Consider the following 18,200-nt stretch of genomic DNA (forward strand, 5'->3'; position numbering starts at 1 on the left):
CAGAGTTGTTATGAAAACACCACTTTTTATGTAGTAAATCTAAATATTTTTTTCATAAATTCACAGCATTACTTACAAAATACTGCTCTAAGGGATGTGTGACGATCACAGCATTACTTACAAAATGCTGTTCTAAGGGATGTGTGATGAAACAACATCCTCTTCCCACTTTTAATGGTATTTAACCAAAGTCGATGTAAAGAGTGAGAAAGTTGCAGCAGCATTGGTTGACGAACTGGTTCCCATACTTGACTGCTTAACTGCAGTTTGAGGTAGAGACTGAGCATTAGCACCATTACTCACTACTTGTAATCCAGGTTTACTTACAACAAACTGTAAAATTGATTTCTGCAATATACGTCACCACAGAAAGGCTAAAATCACTAAATGTCATCCAACATTAAATAACGTAAAAACAAACAAAATAACGTAAATATAAGTAATTTACACATGGGCTTATAAAGCATTAATTGCTGTTCTAGAAACGTTTAAACGTGTAAAAGAGCCCACACACTTCGAGAACCTTGAAAAATGTGTGGTAATAAGTCTAATTTAGTTCATACACCCTAATTTTGGAATTTCCAATATATTATCGCAATATACACACTGATTAGCTACTAAGGTCCAACAGGCCTTTCTTTGAGAAAACACCAGAATTTTCCGTTATTCCATTTGTATAATCCAAGTGTTGGGTGAAGTAATATAAAATCGTAACTTATGCATCACGACTTTCATTTGTTTGTTAATATCTCTCTGTAAATAACAGTCCCAGTCCCACTAAACATACTTGCCTTTTCAGTCATAAGGGCGTTATAATATGACAGTAAATTCCAATATCATTTGGTAAAAGAGTAGCCCAAGAGTTGGCGGTGGGTGGTGATGAATTTACCTTCGTTCTAGTCTTTCACTGCTAAATTAAGGAACTAGCGCAGATAGCCCTAGTGTAGCTTTGTATGAAATTCAAAACCAAACAAAAACGCTGTAACAAAAAGAAATATTATGTTTGTACAAGAGACAAAATAATTAAAATCTACCAAAACAATTTTCCTGTACCACTGAATCTGCCCAAATTTGGGGACCAGTTGCCTCTACCCCCACCCCTTACCCTTTGCACCTTTGTTCTTAAGTAACAAGTTAGCATGTAAGCGTTTGTGTGTGGATTTCTAGTTTGTTACAGAAACGTGTACAAATTTGCTTGGAATGACTAGAATTGTGCATAGACTAATGGTTAATGAAAATAACCTTGTGGATTGTGAGATACCGCAATGAGGCTTTGGTCCAATTATAAAAGTTGGAGTATCCGTGCAATTATGAATTTTAATTTCATCGAATGAAGATGTTTGGCAAGCTAGTAACTTGTAACTAGTAGCCTAGTAACTAATTTGAATACAAAGAAAGAAAGAAATAGGTAATTTGATAAATTACACTAAATTTTAGTAAAGAAAGATTTTGTGTTTTATTTATTTCTATTTGTTCTTTTCTGTTAGTACTCAGTTTGCTCTCTATGGTATTTCTGGAATTTTCGTCTTGCGAATAAATCAACCTCATTTGTTGTATATCGCAGAGGAATAAATACTTTGTCTGATAGATTTACTTCGTTTTTCAGTTTTTACAAAATTGCGAGTACAAGTTCGACAGATTTTGATTTGAATTTCGCGCAAAGCTGCACGAGGGCTATTTGCGCTAACCGTCCCTAATTTAGCTGTGTAAGATTAGAGGGAAGGCAGTTAGTCATCACCACCCACCACCAACTCTTGGGCTACTTTTTATCTTTGGATGAACGTCACTCATAACACTCCCACGGCTGAAAGGGCGAGCATGTTTGGTGTGACGGGGATTCGAACCCGCGATCCTCCAATTGCAAGTTGAATGCCTTAAGCATCTGGCCATACTGAGCCAGTTCGACAGAAGTCTCACTAAGGATTTGAAAATATACTTTTATCGCAGTTTAAAACAAAAAGTAACTGAGATTACAATTAGATACAGATGAAATGTGAAAGTTTTATATATGCTGAAAGATATTATTTGTTTATGTTTTTCTACGCACTTGTACAAAGTTAAAATTTGGCTTACTTATTGAATTTTCCTGAAGGTCACTGTGGTAGCTTATTATCAGTGCAAGGAACTCCCAATAGGGTAGTTCATCGGCTGCTTACGTTATAATGACGTTATTCCTTCGTCTGTTGTAATATTACTGTATTTGTCACTTATAATAGTACTGCTAGCAAGAAAACTTGCAAAGTATTATTTCTCGTAGTTAATAATTCATGGTACGTTTACAGCTTCAAAATGGTAAGCTTTTGAGAAGGAAATATTCTTATTGCATTTAACTTTTAAGTAACATATTAATCTGTTTTGACACATGTTGGTAGATATTAATTAGATTGGTATGTCAATTATTATGTACCGGTTGGTAATAATAAGAGATCAATATTTTGGCAATGTGATTAGACTTGTCAAGTGTCACTTGAGTCAGGGGAGTACGTTATTGGACAATAACATTAGGCCTTATCATGGACGTATATTATTCGTCCATATTCGAACTGCAGAATACTGGAGGAATTCGTATATCTTACTCAATAGCTCTGCAGTCGATACCAATAATATATATAATGAAACAATAATACTGTTAATACTACGATTCTTCCACCGGTACTGGATAAACCGGATTTTGAACGTGGCATGAGTTTTAATTTCTTTGGATAATTAAAATAAATTGGTGGAACAGAGGATTTTTCGCCAATGTTTTATTTATCATAAATTTTAAAACGAACAAGAAAAGTATGAAATGAACAAGATTAAGTTCCAACATTCTAAAGTGTTTCGTTACCTTCATTAGACTGAGCCTTGAGGTCATGAATTTTCCGTTCCCATTTGAGCTAAGCAGTTTCCAGATAGTTACTGTATGATAGTTTTTATAATAATGTGCTTCACGTTTCACAGTTAAATGTTGTTAAATTAGGCCCCTTCCTTAAAAGAATCTGTTAGTGGAACATTATGATGCTTATTGTGGTGTACAAGTCTGGGCATTTTTATCACTTCAGCTAATCGCCATTATATGGCAGTCACATATTTTTTCTACTGGCAGATATATATTCTTTTAACATTTCCTGTTGACAGGTTAATGAAATTTTTGGAAAAAAATTAGTCAAAGAAATGGTTTTTATTCATGGCACTTCTGTTATACATGTTCTTGCTACTATTCCACCTTTAAAAGTCAAATGTATCCTTGTTCTCTTGCGTTACTTTACAGTGCATGATATATTTATATGACACATCCAAATCTCAGTTAAACTGGTTAAGGCAGACTGAACAAATTTGTTTTTAAAACATCTGAAAAGTGAATTGAATGACAATTATTGGAAATAATAGTGGTATAAACTTGATAAACATAAATCTGTTCTTTTTTACTATCTTCAGATAAATAATTTTGCACAAAAACTTTTAATCGATATAATTTTTAAATCTACAAATAGTAAAATGGTACATTTATGATAATTTGAACTGAGGTTAAACAATATATTTAAATTATTCTGGAGCCAATCTCATCAGTAGAGCTACAGAAATATTTTTTTTTCTATTACTTTTTAAACATGAAATACCTATCAATTAACCTAGCAATTTTAGCTATAAGGAATGCCTCTTTAAATATTTGGAATGACTAAAATAGTAATCAAACTTTTAGAAATGTGAAAAAAAAAGCTTTAATGTTGCTGAATTTATTGTTCACACTGAAGAAATTTAGTTTCAAGTCACATTTTGGAGATATTGCAGTTTATCAGTCATTCTCTGCATTACTTCTTATACTTGTTTAGTTAGATATAAGCAGTGTTAAAAAAACACAATAATTTGTAATGATTATAATGCACTAAGTTGTAAATTGGTTACCCTTGCTTTAGTCACGTTTTTGTCCATGATCTTTATAACATCTAATAATGTTTTTGACCAGCTTGTTTTAAACCTGAATATTAAATAAATAAGATAGCAATACAAAATAATCCTTATAATTAAGAATTTACATAAATAAATAAATACATGTAACATTTCTCCATTAAAGATATTTAATTACTGTGTTACTGGGGAATGTCACAGTATTGAATCTAATTAAAAACCTGTGTATTTTGGAGAAAGCGAGAAATTAGTTTTTAGTGTGACTTTTATGTACTGAATGCTTTTTGTATAATTTCTTCCATTTAATACATAACTGTATGGGAAAACAGCTGTTTTATAAATAAAATATTAGATCTGTGTTTGTGATGGTGACTGACAAATAATTTCAATCTCTTTCTACAGAAATATTTGTTAACACTTACAAGAAATAATGTATATAATTGGTATTTTTGCTTGTTTTTGAGTTAAAACTTCATTTTAGGAAAACACTCAATGGATTATTGCACAAACATTTGTTTTATGTTGTGTGATTACAAATTTGAACTCGCAGCCTTTTATAAACGTACGTAAAAACTTTATTGTATGTGAATACTAATATTTTTGCTCAGAAATCTGTTGACTGTTTGTCTCTCACAGTATTGTTAAATTATATAATTTTTTTTTCAGATTCAAATTTTAATTTGACATCTACTCAACATAAAAAGCCTTTTGTAAATTATCCATAAAGATTTGATGCTGTAACAAGTTTAGTTATTGAACAGATGGCTACATATTTGTGCCCAACTAATCAGAAACAAAATGGTGAAACAACCACAGTCACCCGCCTCCATCATGTAATACTTCACACTCAACCTCGTTCAAAATTATCTGGGTATACTTTGTTCCCTCGTCTTTTGGGTCGACAGATGGTTTCAGAAGATCAGACAAGAATGGCTGCAGATGCTGATGAAGTTTACCCAGGCATCTTCATAGGAGATGAGTAAGTTGAAAAATATTTTGTTGTACAAATCTAATAAAAATAAGAAACTAAATTTAATGATGTGTTTTCTGTAACACATGAATGAGGCAAAATTTTGTATTTATATCACCAGCACATTAAAACAGATACTTAGAATATTCTTGACATGTGAAACATAATGAGCATTGTTAATGACTTCTGATTTTTCTGCAAGTAAACTTACTGTGTTTGCTTGGTCAACTGAAAATAATTAATTGTTGTTCAATATAAGGAGTTAGATTAATCTGGTATAAACAGTCTGGGGGGGGAAACAATGATATTCTCAACTGGTAATATTGAACATAATCCATCCTGTGATATTTATAGAATATAGTTGTAAACTTTTAGTTTGTAATATGTGTAAAAACATTAACAAGTAAAAGATTGTTATTACCAGTAAATGGGTGAAATTCTTTAGCATTAGACCCTTGTTTCAAAGAAGTCGGCAGCTGCAAAATTTAAAAAGTTGTTGAGGTAATTTACATGTAACTTGCATTTCTTTTTGGTTTGCTTCCAGGAGAGCAGCCAGGAATAAAACTTACCTTAAACAGTTTGGGATCACTCATGTTGTTAACACTGCAGAGGGTTCTGGTTTTGGTCAGGTCAACACGGGAAGAAGTTATTACCATGGTACCAACATCCAGTACCTTGGTATGAATGTGCTAGATATTCCACAAGCTTGCATTTCTGATCACTTTGAAGAAGCAGTCAATTTTATAGATTGTGCTTTAAAAAATGGAGGTATGTGTTGTACATATGTTGTCATATAATTCCCCCCTCCCCTCCACCTCTTAGAGTCCATGTTGTGATGATGCTTCTTTAAGTTCAGTATATTTTTTATGGGTGGAAATTAGGATGACAGACAATAAATGGGATAAAATTCAAAATATTTTGATACTAGTGTGTTTTGTTTTTCCCTGTAAATTAACTTTCCATGGAATGCTAGACAGTTCTTCAGTTTATTATGTTAAGACCTAAATACATTTATTCTAAGATTTCTTTCCTTTTTTTCATTTTACAAAAAACAAATACTTTTGCTAAAATGAGCAAATTTTCTACATTTTAAAGAATTGGAAATATAATAATTTTAGTCATGTAGTATTTCAAAAAAGCATAGTTTGGCTGCCTCATCAAAACCTTTTTAGTTTTTATTTTATTCACACATTTGTATAATGGAATTTAAACTAAAAATATTGGAAAACTTTCCTCTATCCATTTTGTGATGTTTTTAAAAGAACTTCACAATATATCATAAATCACAGGAAGTCAGTAATTTTCTATATTATATTTCATAGTTTATCTGGGAATCTGAACATTCATAACAGTTTAATGAATGAACACATTAGGTATAGTCAGAATCTGTGTTTGTACACTGGCTCTGAATCTGTTCACCATTTGTTGTAACGTGTCCATCAAAACATTCAAGAACAGCAAGGAACTTGTTGGTTTATTGAGGCTGTCCTATCTACAAACTAAACTAGGAAAAACTATTGAATAAAAACACTATGGCAGCCCTTATAGTTTAAATATTCATCAAATCATCCCTTAAATAATCTTAAATTGACTGTATCCATTACATCAGGCAACTGCCATACTAGAAAAATAAAAATTTCTTAACCGAAGATGACTTTTCCAAAATTTATATTTGTCCCCCTTGTTCTACCATTCTTACTTTTTAAGTACAAAAATGATGCACCAGTACTGTCAATTTCCCTAACAGCTCAACCAGATTTTCTTAGACCCTTCTTTTTTTTAAAGAACAAGCCATTTTAGCGATCTTAAACTGTCTTTGTATAACAGCTTTTTCATCTTTGGTATCATTTTAATAACTTTTCAAAAATTCAGTATCCTCCTTCAAGTAAGAAGCCAAAGACTGAACACAGTGCTCCAAATGGGGTCTAGCCAGTGAATTATATATTGAAATGATAACCTCTTTTAGACTCTGTATTTTTGCAAGTGTGACCTAAGGTCCTGTTTCCCCTATCATTAGTAAGAGAGTGATTAACACCCAAGATTCCTTTTTCACCTAACAGTGTTAATTATTTCAATCAAAAATGTTGTTTAAATCATGTCAACTCGCATGCATTACCCTAATTTATGTGTTAGCAATAAGCAGTGATTTAGGCAGACTGAAATTTCTTACTTAAGTAATGGAAAATTCTGTAATACACTATACAAATATTTAGAATGACTTACTTTTATATATAAATGAATTAAACATCTGGTACTTTCAACAACTTAGTGAAACACTACTTGTAGTATTGAAAACAAAACTTCTAGTGGAGATTACTGTGTAGATTTATTTTTATATACTTGTGGCATATATGCTGGTTTTAAAATATTTAAACAATGTTCGTATATTGTTTACACTATTTATCAATGTTCCAGACTAGTTATAAAATTTCTAAATCACTTTCAAGCATTTGCAAATATTCTTTTTCACACACACACACACACACACACACACAAGATATGATTTATATCTATTACTAAGTCTCTTATAGGGTTTTATTAAAAATAGTATACACTGTTGCCACTGCAAGTGACAGTATATTTAATTAAGTCTCTTTAAGCAACAAAAGACAATTAGTTACAGTTTAATTTCAAAGTGTGAAAAGGATAATGTGTCTGTTGATAAAATGCTTTCATATATTATTTGGTTTTAATTACTTGATTTATTTTTGGCTCACTCATCCAATGAATTTATACATGTATTATTTCTTTGAGCATAAATGCTGACATTAAAGTTTGTAACTATTATTTGGGATGTTGTGTGACTGAATACAAACAGTTTAAATCATTGTTTCTATGCAAGTTTTCAAGTGATTAAGCTATTAAGTTTATTGAATTACTCATCTGTAAGACCATGAAGACAAGTTCAGTTTCAGTAAGTGCAATTTAATTAATGTGTTTTTCTTTTATTTAAAAATGGTTATGCATACTGTTAAGTTGTGGTTGTCTACACCATTTTATAGAAACAATTGCAAACTGCATGCAAATTTTTTGAAGGGTAAAAACTTGTATTGGTTAAGATTACAATGAAAGTTGTTGTTTTTTTTGCTTTCAGGAAAAGTATTAGTTCATTGTCTTATGGGTGTATCACGATCTTCAACTATAACCATTGCCTACCTCATGATGAGAAAAGGAATGACTGCTGAAGAATCGTTACGTACAGTACGAAATATTAGAGATGTAAGACCCAATGTAGGATTTTTACACCAGTTAGTTGAGTTAGAAACAAAATTAAAATCTGATAAATAAGTAATTTTGTATATGAACAATTATCGATCTTTGATAATATGTGTGAAAAAAAATAAAAGTTAATCTTAAGGAATTATAAGGCGTAAAGTATTGTATTTTGAGCAGTAAGGTTGTTACATTAGAAAAGTTTTACCATGATTCTCAGCCCCGAAAGTAGTGTCTTGTTTATAAATAATTTATAGAAGACACAGATGCTGTATTAGTTTTATTACATAAATTAAACTGTAGGTTTGAGAACCTTAGTTGCATACAAATAAGCAAAGTAAAAAAAAAAAAAAATACTACTATAAAATTAAAAAAAACGTTTTCACATTAATGCAGAACTTTATGAAACATAATTTTTACAGCTGTGCTTTTTATAGAGTATTTCTTTATATCTACTCATTGTTTTTAGAATATTTTTCTCTTCATAAAATGTGTATTAAGAACAGGTGTATGAGAAAACAGAACTTGCTTTGTGTATTAGTGTTGTTATTGTGTAAGACTCAGTTGAATTTATAATGGACAGTTTGTTTTTTTTGCATGCTGGTATTAGAATAGCCAAGTGTTATGAACATTCATTTAACAATAATTCACACACACACACACACACACACACACACACACACGTGTGTGTGTGTGTGTGTGTGTAAAAACAGCTGGTTTGGGTTGAGAAAATTTTTGTGTATAGGAGCGAACAACCTTTTGACCTTTGCACCTCTACGTAAAAATTTTCTCAACCCAAACCATCCATTTTTACATATTTTTCTCTACAAGTGGGTTTTCTTGTCATCACAGATTAATAATTCACATGCATAAAATTATTTCATTTTATCATTTTCAACATTTGTGATATGAATGCTTCAGAACTTTTGCAAGATCTCTTTACCCTTTGGATGTAAGTGACATCTTACAAAAGGTAACATAAAGAAGCAAAATGTAGACATATTTTAAATAAAATTTTAATAATTCATAACATTGTTCCTCATTTTCACAATTAAGTACAAGAGGCAAATAGTGATATAATTATAAAGATTTTGTTATTGTTTTACTATATAATTTATACATTTTTCAGGATGTATAAAGGGAAATAACAGTAGTTACAAACTCTTTATATCAGGGGTAAACCTTATTGATAGTAATTATGATGGTTTCATGTGTAAGTCAGTGTGAATTGGATATATTGTTCAAGTGTTTAAAAATGCACCACACCTAGTCAATTGTACCTATTTTTGTTAAGATATCAAATAATTTTTTGTGGCTAGTTGCTTTTATACGTATTTGTTTTTTAGGCTATTTGCTGCTTACAGTACATAAATATATTGGTTTTTAACAAGTTATAAAAGTGTCAGTTGAAATACATATGAACTTATAGATATGGAAGTTGGTTTATTTTTTACATTTTATTTATGAATATTTGGAAATTCTGTATTATTCAGTTTTAACTCATTTTGTGCAAGTATAACTATTTAACTCCCTAAACTTATTTTAATTTCCTTAGTTAATTATATCATGACAAAGATATTGACTATAAAGTGTAAAACTAAAAAAATAAAACAGATGTCAAAAAATTTAAGTTTGTTCTATATGAATTGATAAACACCCAAAAAAGGAACTTTTAATGTTCAAGTGTAAATTTGCATATCTTCCATAGACAACTTAAGTTACTAGGTAAGATGTTAGAATAAAAAAGAAAATCAATTGAAGTTTTAAAAATGGTTTCATCTATCCGTCCACCGAAGAAAAACATTTGTCACAAAAACATTATTAAGATGTTTACAATAAAAAAAACAATGGAGAATTGTGATTTTAATTAAATTGGGGAAAATATAATTATCAACAGTGTGCATTTGTGTATTCTTGTGTCTGAAATTCAAAAATTGTAAATTTGGATGCAGAAAGCAAGCTAGGTGTACCGACAGTGAATAAAGCTGTGATTTAAAAATTTCATGATTATTAAAAAAATTACAACTGTGATGTTATTTTCTCAGAAATTGTACATTGATGAATGTTTACTCTAAATAAAGTCTTCCTGGCTGTTTGTTGTCACGTTATATCTCCAGTGTTTAAAAGAAAATATTTAACACATTTCTCAATTCTGGGACAAAATACATTTGCAAGATCTATACTGTGAGTATGGGCATAACCTGAAATTACATTGAATATTTTCACTTGCTCTATTAGCTCTAAATTCAGGTCCCATGTTCCTCCAAGGAAAGGGAAGAACCTTGCATTAACTGTGGAGGTTGTTACTATATTAAAAACATTGAAATTTAATTTTCAATTTTGCTAACCAGTTGAGTGTGGAAGGCTGCATGTAATTAATTGGTACAAGAACAAAAAATCTTAAACTGAGGTCAGTTTTAACTAATTTTGTTTTAGCATCCACTCTGCATTTAGACTTGTGAAATCTAAACACATTTCTCAATGTTATTTTACAACTAGTATTTGCATATTTCAGTTGTATTTCTGATTAAGTTAAAGTGGATAAGTATTAATATGTAATTACAAGAAAAATCATTTAAGATTGGTTAATTTCTAAAGCCCAAGCTGAAAAATAAATAACCTGTCTTTAAAAATGTATATAGTGTCTAAATCTGCTAACTTCACCTGTGTGAATAGAACCTAAATTGAGAAATGTGTAGAAGATACAATTAAAGTAAATTTTTCAGAAGTTACAAATACACTGGTCATAGTTCAGATTTTGGCTCTGTCCTGTTTTACTTTTCTGAAATCTATATAAATTCACATTAAATGCATATGTAATTTAGTTTTATTAGAAAATTAATTCTGGATGTAGAGAAATAAACAAGTATGCTGAAAGTTCCTGACAAAGGTGCAACATTAAGCAGATGAGAACCTGCTTAATTTTATTTTGCATGGTACATGTTAATGTATATACCCATTTACATTTCCTGGACTCCTTACCAAAGTCAGAAAACTATCATAACTGTTTCATACTGCTTTAATTTCCTCAAATATTTGATTTCATCTGTATTAGATACAGCATGTATGATTAAAGATGAAACCCAGCATATTTTATTCTATTGGTGCTAGTAATTCTAAAATTATAGTATTGAGAAATTTCACCTTATTGTTTGACTTTTTGTAATCCTTTGCAAACCTTTAAGAAGGATTGATACTATTAAAATCAACTGACCATTTGTATGTTTTTAAGTTCAGGCTGTTCCTGGTAAGGATGAATTTCAACTATCCACCTACGGGATAGATTTAATAGACAACAGTGTTTGTTGAAACCTTGCTAAAAGGACATCTTTAAAACAAAGGCTTCTCCATTTCATAAGAAACTAAACTTCTAATTTGTAAACAGGATCAGTTTCAAGTTTTGCTTTTCCTTCTAGCAGATTTTTATCAATGATCTGAAGATATAAAGTATAAGTCATAATAAAAAAAAACAACAAGTAACAGACCAACTATTGAAGTCAGTATTAAGTACAACCCCATTTTCCTCGTGATATTCTTAACTATATTATAGCTGAATCAATCATGGTGTTATATATGTTTAACACTATTCTACCATTGAAAACCAAGGAGTGTTTCTTTCTAAAGAATGGAGATTCAAAGCTTAAATGAATCTACACTTCATCACTGGAATAACTGTCATTCTGTGCAATCAATGAGAAACAATCATTATATACATTTTTATTCATTGAATAACTCTTATTACATGTTTAATAACTCTCCCTATAGAATATCTTATATACATATAGTAAAAGTTTTACTACCACACTATACCCTTGGCAAGTAATGATTCAAATTAATAAAAACATAACTGCCCAAACAAATATCAGCATTTTAAAACCTTAAAATTGATCAACAGGTATCTTTCCTCAGAGGATATGACATAGTCGGCGATGTACGGATGAAAACAAAATGGCTTTGAGAAAAACGTTTTAGTCTCTAATAATCATTCATTTGATTAATATAAACATACACAACCACACCATCCATGAGAATAAAACTTTCTGTAATCACTTCTAAATAATAAAAATTACATTTCTATAACTTCAACAGCTGCTCTTACTATCATTGATGTTTCTTTTTAAACTTTGTTCCTAGCAAATACAGTTTGTTGTATTATTTATTCATGCAGTAACATTACAATTCTTATATCATACCACTGAACATAAAAGCAGCTGCAAGCTTGACTAGATTTCACATTAATATAAAATCAGTTTTGATATAATAGAAACAAAGTAAATTTATCTTCCTTGCAATAACTTTGGACAAAACTTTTCAGGTTAGCTTAACTTTTTCAACTTTCACAATTATTTTTTCTTACTCTCCCAGTGTACATTAGATTGGTATATATGTAGCTTTCACAGATTTATTTTTTGAAGTATGTATGATCTACAATGCATTAATAGTTTTACAATTACACAAAAGAAAGTATTGTGACTCATGCCATTACAAAATTTTGACCCGCAGTAGGCATAATGGTGTTTATAATTGTCCGTGTCCAAAACTTTCAAAGCCAAATTATACTGAAATTTTGAAAAAAAATAAACTTCAGGACATCCAAAGAAAAAAATAAAAATATTTAATACTGATAACTTCTGATCAGTGTAAGCCCTGTACTTAAGAGCAAAATTAGAAAGTAATTTGACCATAATCGCTAATCAAATGCATTTCTTACATATACACTTAAAAGATAATGCATTATGAACAATACTTTCAGCTGTAACCCTAGTACCATGTTGAAGCCCTGCTAACTTATCAGGTTAATTCTAAACTAACAATATATATCACTCTTGCTAATACAAGTTTAATAAAATAAACTGAAATAAAATCAGTGTAATTACATTCAATGAAATAAGTAGAATACCAATATTATTAATGAAAGGAACAATAAATAAACAGAATGGCATATCTTAATTAAAAAACCATAAACACAAAACTTACTATACACATTAGTTTGCACAAATGTGGCAGTGGTGGTGGGTGGTTCACAAATTTTACAATCCATACTAGTGTTTGACAGAAAATAACCTGCATCAGTTTCAACATCATTCATGTGTAGTCTCTCCAAATGATTGGAAGGATCACTTGTTATACATATAACTCTAAGGCAATCATTAAGTTGCATCCATTAAAGATTTGCTAAAAATAAACCATATGTGAAAAAAAAATTAGAGCCATTTCTGATGCAAAATTGATAGGAATCATTAACATACATGTGCCTTTCAGTACAATTCTCCTATGGTGTGTAAATATTATTGAAGTATTTATTTAACAGTGAACATCATAGGAAGACTAGCAACACATACCTTAAAGCACGTGTCGCACATTTATGACTAATTCCTACCTATTGAACAATTCTGCAAAGAAAAAGAATTTATATTAGTTTCAATGCCCTTTCCAACAAAAATCAATACACTAATGCAAGAACCATGTTAGCTAATTAATGTTCAATCTAATTCTAAACTCGTTAAAAGTAAAAGACAATCACGTTTTGTCAAACTATAAATGTAAAGGTTAATCACTAACCCAGCTTTGGTCTGTTTTGACTTTCAATACAATCAAACTGAAATGTGCATAAATATGGGTATGTTCCAAGAATTAGGCCATTCTGGAAGTTGCTTACTTGTATAAAAATGTATAATTACGGGAAGTAACATACTAAATTTAGTTCAACCTTGTTTACTATTTTGGAAGGATGTCAGAAATACATCCACTCACACTGCCAGAGATAACAGATGATCAGCTGGTAGTAGTGAGCTAAATTTAGACCAAAACCTTACTTTTCTGTCAAACGTTAATAGTATTCTATGTGTCTCATTGGTTTTTATAATTGTACTTCTGTTCTGACTTTCAAGGTGTGCAATTTCAGGTTTGAACAGTTAATACTAAAATATGTATCCTTAAAAGGTGAAGAAAAAAAAACTATATATAGACAAAGAGATGGACTATGACTTTGTGTTCAAGTTTGTTTGTTCACTTTTTTTTTAAACAAGGTTGTTCTATAGCAATTAGAATTAAACTTCAAAACAAAATAATTACCTGTTTATAAAAGTGATAATCTACATACATATCACTACCTATAAAGTAATATACTTAAAAGTTGGTTTATAAAACTATTGCTGTCTCTTAATTTGAAGAGCCCACCATTAGAAAGGAAACCCATTAACACCACTATTGTTTGGGTTACTCTTCAATACAATGTTTCACAACATAAGACCCACACAGCTGAAAGGGTGACCACGTTTGGAGAAGAGTATATTCCTGTAACTCACTTATTGCAAGCTGAGTGCCCTAATTACCAAATATACAAATAGCTTTTGTATTATAATCTTGCACTGACAATACAAAACTCATAAAATTTGTGCAGCCCAAAATCCAATCTACTGCATGAAGGCATACTAAACAGGTAATCTACTGTGACAATTAGTGTAATTTACACTAATGAAATAAGATGAAGTTGCACCATATTATTTCATTTTGCCATTAATAGGGGATTTTCTACCCTTACCTGTCAGCAACAGTATTATATTTCTATTACATAATAAATTAGTATTCTCACTGACCTTGTGGAAATACTTAAACCAAATACATATTTAAACAAGTCACAGGGCATGTTCTTAAAGAAAATGCAAAAATTGAACCTTCCATTCCCTCTACTTGTGAAACCAGTTATGCCCCTGTTTCCACTAAAAAAAAAAAAATCATTATTCAAGCTGAATATATGACGTGCCATATTCTTGTTCAAGCAAAGTTGTCATGCCACAACTGACAAACTTTAAGTTTTGTCCTATAGAAACAATTTAAAACATTTTAAATGTTTACCAGAATAACAGACAAACCCAAAACTACATCACATATAAAGATTTAATATGACAGTGAAAAAAAACATTTTGTGACATTCTAAACATTGTTAACCTTTGACACTGAACATCATTAATGAAAAACACTACATTGATTCATGTGACATACTACAATTCTTATAAAATCACACATATATACTTGAAATTTATCCTACATATTCTTACACACTTAGAAACACATATCACATATCTAGTGTGATCATATTTTAAATTATTTTTATATAAAAATATAAATCCTGGGTGAGACACTGTACTTGATTTTTGGGTAACCACTAAAATGCACCAAGTGGTATATTACACTAACATTTTTTCCATAATGCAAAGACCTATTAATTCAGAAACATACCACAGACAGGAAATCAACAACAACAACAAAAAAAAGGCACAATCTGTATACACTGAGGTTGACCAACCACTTAGAACCAACACAATTATCACCAGTAGATATAAGATTCCCACTGTTTACAACCTCATCTGGTGGGGGAAAAGAAACAACAACAAAAAAAACTTCATATATTGGAACTATAAGACAACTGTTTCTTCTTGTTAAAATTAATATATTAATATTTTCCAAGACTACTTTAAAAATAAATCACAGTAAAACATCAAATGTAATTAAAATGTTCCTGAAATATTTGACCTACTGTTTTTTTTTACTGGACTAAAGGCATTGTGTCAGAAGCGTCACAGTCATTGACTGCTGAGTTCAGACTCTCACAAGAGTGATGAACAGAAAGTTTCCCAAGATCAATTTGGATAGACTCATCACTCGCTTGAGATTTGTTTTTGCAGCTGCTGGTTCCTTCTGTGCAAGCTACCCCAGGAGAATCTATCCCAGCACGCTGTCTGACCTTTATCAAATCTGGAGATGATAAAAGTACAGTTTGCTGAGATGAGGAAGACGATTTGTGGACATTCTCTTTTGGTTCATTTTCAGACATATGAGCACGTTCCCCTTCACAATCAGAACTCTGAACAAATGTACTAGTTGTTGCTGTACTCACATCACTTTCACTTGCACCTTCTGGTGTTTGTGAATGGTAACTAGATCTCGATTGCATGCTGCCAGAAGGACTTAAGGAAGGGGATGATAAGACAGGCCTTTGTAAAGATGAAGATGATTCAGCAAGAGTTGTGTTATCCGTCACGCTGCGTGGAGCTTGTCTACGAGTGCGAGCTAATCTTCTGATTCTCCGAATCCGCTGTGAATGTAAACCACGTAAATTCAAATTTGATAATTCAGGTCTATCCTGACCAACAGCAATGGCATAAGAAGGGGGTGGTTCTCGATACATGATCTCCTGTTCCAACCTGGAGAGTGGAGTTTGTCTTGAATAGTCTGGATGATGTTCCATGTACCGCAGGGCAAACAACTTGCAGGTACAGCTAACAGCAACAACTAGTAATAGCCCACAGATCAATGAACCTATTATTGCTGCTGTGATTACACTATTCTTGATACCTATAAAAAAAAAACTGGTGCTCAACATAAGCTTCAATACTAAAGAATAAACAAATTTATTATAAAATATTCAATGCCTCTAATGACTCATACAATTAGAATTGTTCCCAAAATACTTGTCCTAGTTTTATTTTTATTGGACTGAATGAAGGCTTTGTGTCAGAAAAGTCAAAGTTACTGACTGTTGAAGTCAGAACTTATAATGCTAAAATCTGAGGTTAAATCCCCACAGTGGGCACAGCATAGATAGCCCATTACACAGTTCCACACCAAACAACAAACAAATAAAACTGGGTAATACAAAAATAAACGTTTTTTTGTTTTGTTTTAAGTATAAGTTTTCTATTTAACATTTATCACTATTTTAGTAACTCAAGATTTCTATTTCATAGAAATTAAGAAAACAAATTTTGGAAAAACAAAAGTAATGTAAAAATATTTACTTTAAAAAATACCTTGTTACATTAAATGCTAATCTTCTTAAAACTTATTAAGCTAAATATTTTTATTAGACACAGAAACTTGTATATCACTGTAGATTTACCTACGGCGAATTAGAAGTTAAACTTGCACCAAACAAACGCAGGAAAATAATGTAATATAGCCAAATAAGAGAATATTACTCAACACGAGCAAGTAAAACAATGAACATATACTTTAGTTAAATGTAAAAACGAAAAGATGGATATAGATTTTGGAGCAACAATATGAACACCAAATATTATCAATTACTAATATTAACTTAAAACAGTTCAATAACTGTATTGTCAATAATGGAATTCCTTGTATAGTTTAATTGGTCTAAGGTCATGTTATTGATGCCATAAGAACAGTTTAATTAATAAATATTAGTTCAGTAGTTATCCTTTTTTGTGTTTCATAATACTGACTACGTCACACAATAACTATTGCATACATAACACAAGGATAAGGAAAATATAGATGACACAGGAATATTTCTTTTAACTGAATAATAAAATAATTCAATCTGTTTTACTAACAAAATATTTTATAAGCATCTCATATTTTCATCAGTATTTCCTTTTACTCATTGTAACTGTTGGATATACAAAACTGTTCAGTTTAAGTTACTATTTAGTAATTTAATATTTAATGATTATTTGGTTTTTCCTAAAAAGTGTTAAATGTTAATTATTTTAAAACAATAGTTATGATTACTTTCGTTATGTAACTCTGCACAAGTCATATGTTGAGAATGTAGTTTAACTGTTGAATTAAGCTTTTGTAAAATTATTGACTTCATCTTATATTAAGCTTCTAAGTCTTTCTCCTTATATTTAATGTTGTTGTGACTAGAGGGCCAGATATTTCTATATCTTTTTGTCCCGTGTTATAACTACATGCAGATACAGAGCACAAGAAGTTAATGAGAGAAGTTAGACTGGATAATTGTCAGTTTAGCCATAACAGGTGATATCTAAAGTGAGTTTCACAATCTGTATTGCAGTAACAGTGAATAATTTGATTTATCAAAGGGTGTTCTGAATTAAAAAACCTTCTTATGTGGACTTTGATGAAAAGAAGACAATTATTTAAAGTTCTGGATACAGCTGTGACAGCCAATAGTGCAAAACATTTTTGTACATAAATTTCACTTCAACTTATTATTTTAAAGCAAGTGGACTGTGTGCTGTCTGGTTTTTGCTCAAATTTATCATCAACAAGTCACGGACACCTACTGTAAAAAAAAAAATTTAACCCTATAAAACATGATAGAAACTAACAATTTTCAGGTGGAATGAATTTC

At 30.6% G+C, this 18,200-nt stretch overlaps 2 protein-coding genes across 10 annotated transcripts in view; one reads left to right on the forward strand and one right to left on the reverse strand.

The window, feature by feature from the left end:
- Positions 1–1,821: 1,821 nt before the first annotated feature.
- On the forward strand, positions 1,822–10,177 carry LOC143250965 (dual specificity protein phosphatase 3-like). Of its 3 annotated transcripts, none has more exons than XM_076502209.1 (4): positions 1,822–1,960; positions 4,558–4,870; positions 5,406–5,629; positions 7,956–10,177. In XM_076502209.1, exons 2-4 carry the CDS (start codon positions 4,653–4,655, stop codon positions 8,147–8,149), a joined length of 636 nt encoding a protein of 211 aa, XP_076358324.1. In that variant the 5' UTR covers positions 1,822–1,960; positions 4,558–4,652; the 3' UTR covers positions 8,150–10,177. The 3 variants fall into 3 exon arrangements, with proteins under 3 accessions (XP_076358324.1, XP_076358322.1, XP_076358323.1); XM_076502207.1 differs by lacking the exon at positions 1,822–1,960 and adding an exon at positions 2,112–2,292; XM_076502208.1 differs by lacking the exon at positions 1,822–1,960 and adding an exon at positions 2,541–2,903.
- A 1,592-nt stretch (positions 10,178–11,769) lies between these two features.
- The window catches only part of LOC143250966 (low-density lipoprotein receptor-related protein 12-like), a 33,471-nt gene continuing 27,040 nt past the window's right edge, over positions 11,770–18,200 (reverse strand). For all 7 annotated transcript variants that reach the window (XM_076502213.1, XM_076502218.1, XM_076502210.1 and 4 more), the window contains one exon: positions 11,770–16,432. In XM_076502213.1, coding sequence (XP_076358328.1) covers positions 15,624–16,432 — 809 coding nt within the window. In that variant the 3' untranslated portion in view covers positions 11,770–15,623. The remainder of the gene's footprint in view (positions 16,433–18,200) is intronic.

Source organism: Tachypleus tridentatus, chromosome 5, assembly GCF_004210375.1.
Source record: "Tachypleus tridentatus isolate NWPU-2018 chromosome 5, ASM421037v1, whole genome shotgun sequence".
NCBI classification, from domain to species: Eukaryota; Metazoa; Arthropoda; class Merostomata; order Xiphosura; family Limulidae; genus Tachypleus; species Tachypleus tridentatus.

What these genes read in the sequence shown, in the direction of transcription:
- LOC143250965 (XM_076502209.1), top strand. Translation starts at nt 4,653, where the DNA reads ATGGCTACATATTTGTGCCCAACTAATCAGAAACAAAATGGTGAAACA. An exon ending in GGCATCTTCATAGGAGATGA is followed by an intron (nt 4,871 to 5,405) that starts GTAAGTTGAAAA and finishes GTTTGCTTCCAG; the next exon opens with GAGAGCAGCCAGGAATAAAA. An exon ending in TTGTGCTTTAAAAAATGGAG is followed by an intron (nt 5,630 to 7,955) that starts GTATGTGTTGTA and finishes TTTTGCTTTCAG; the next exon opens with GAAAAGTATTAGTTCATTGT.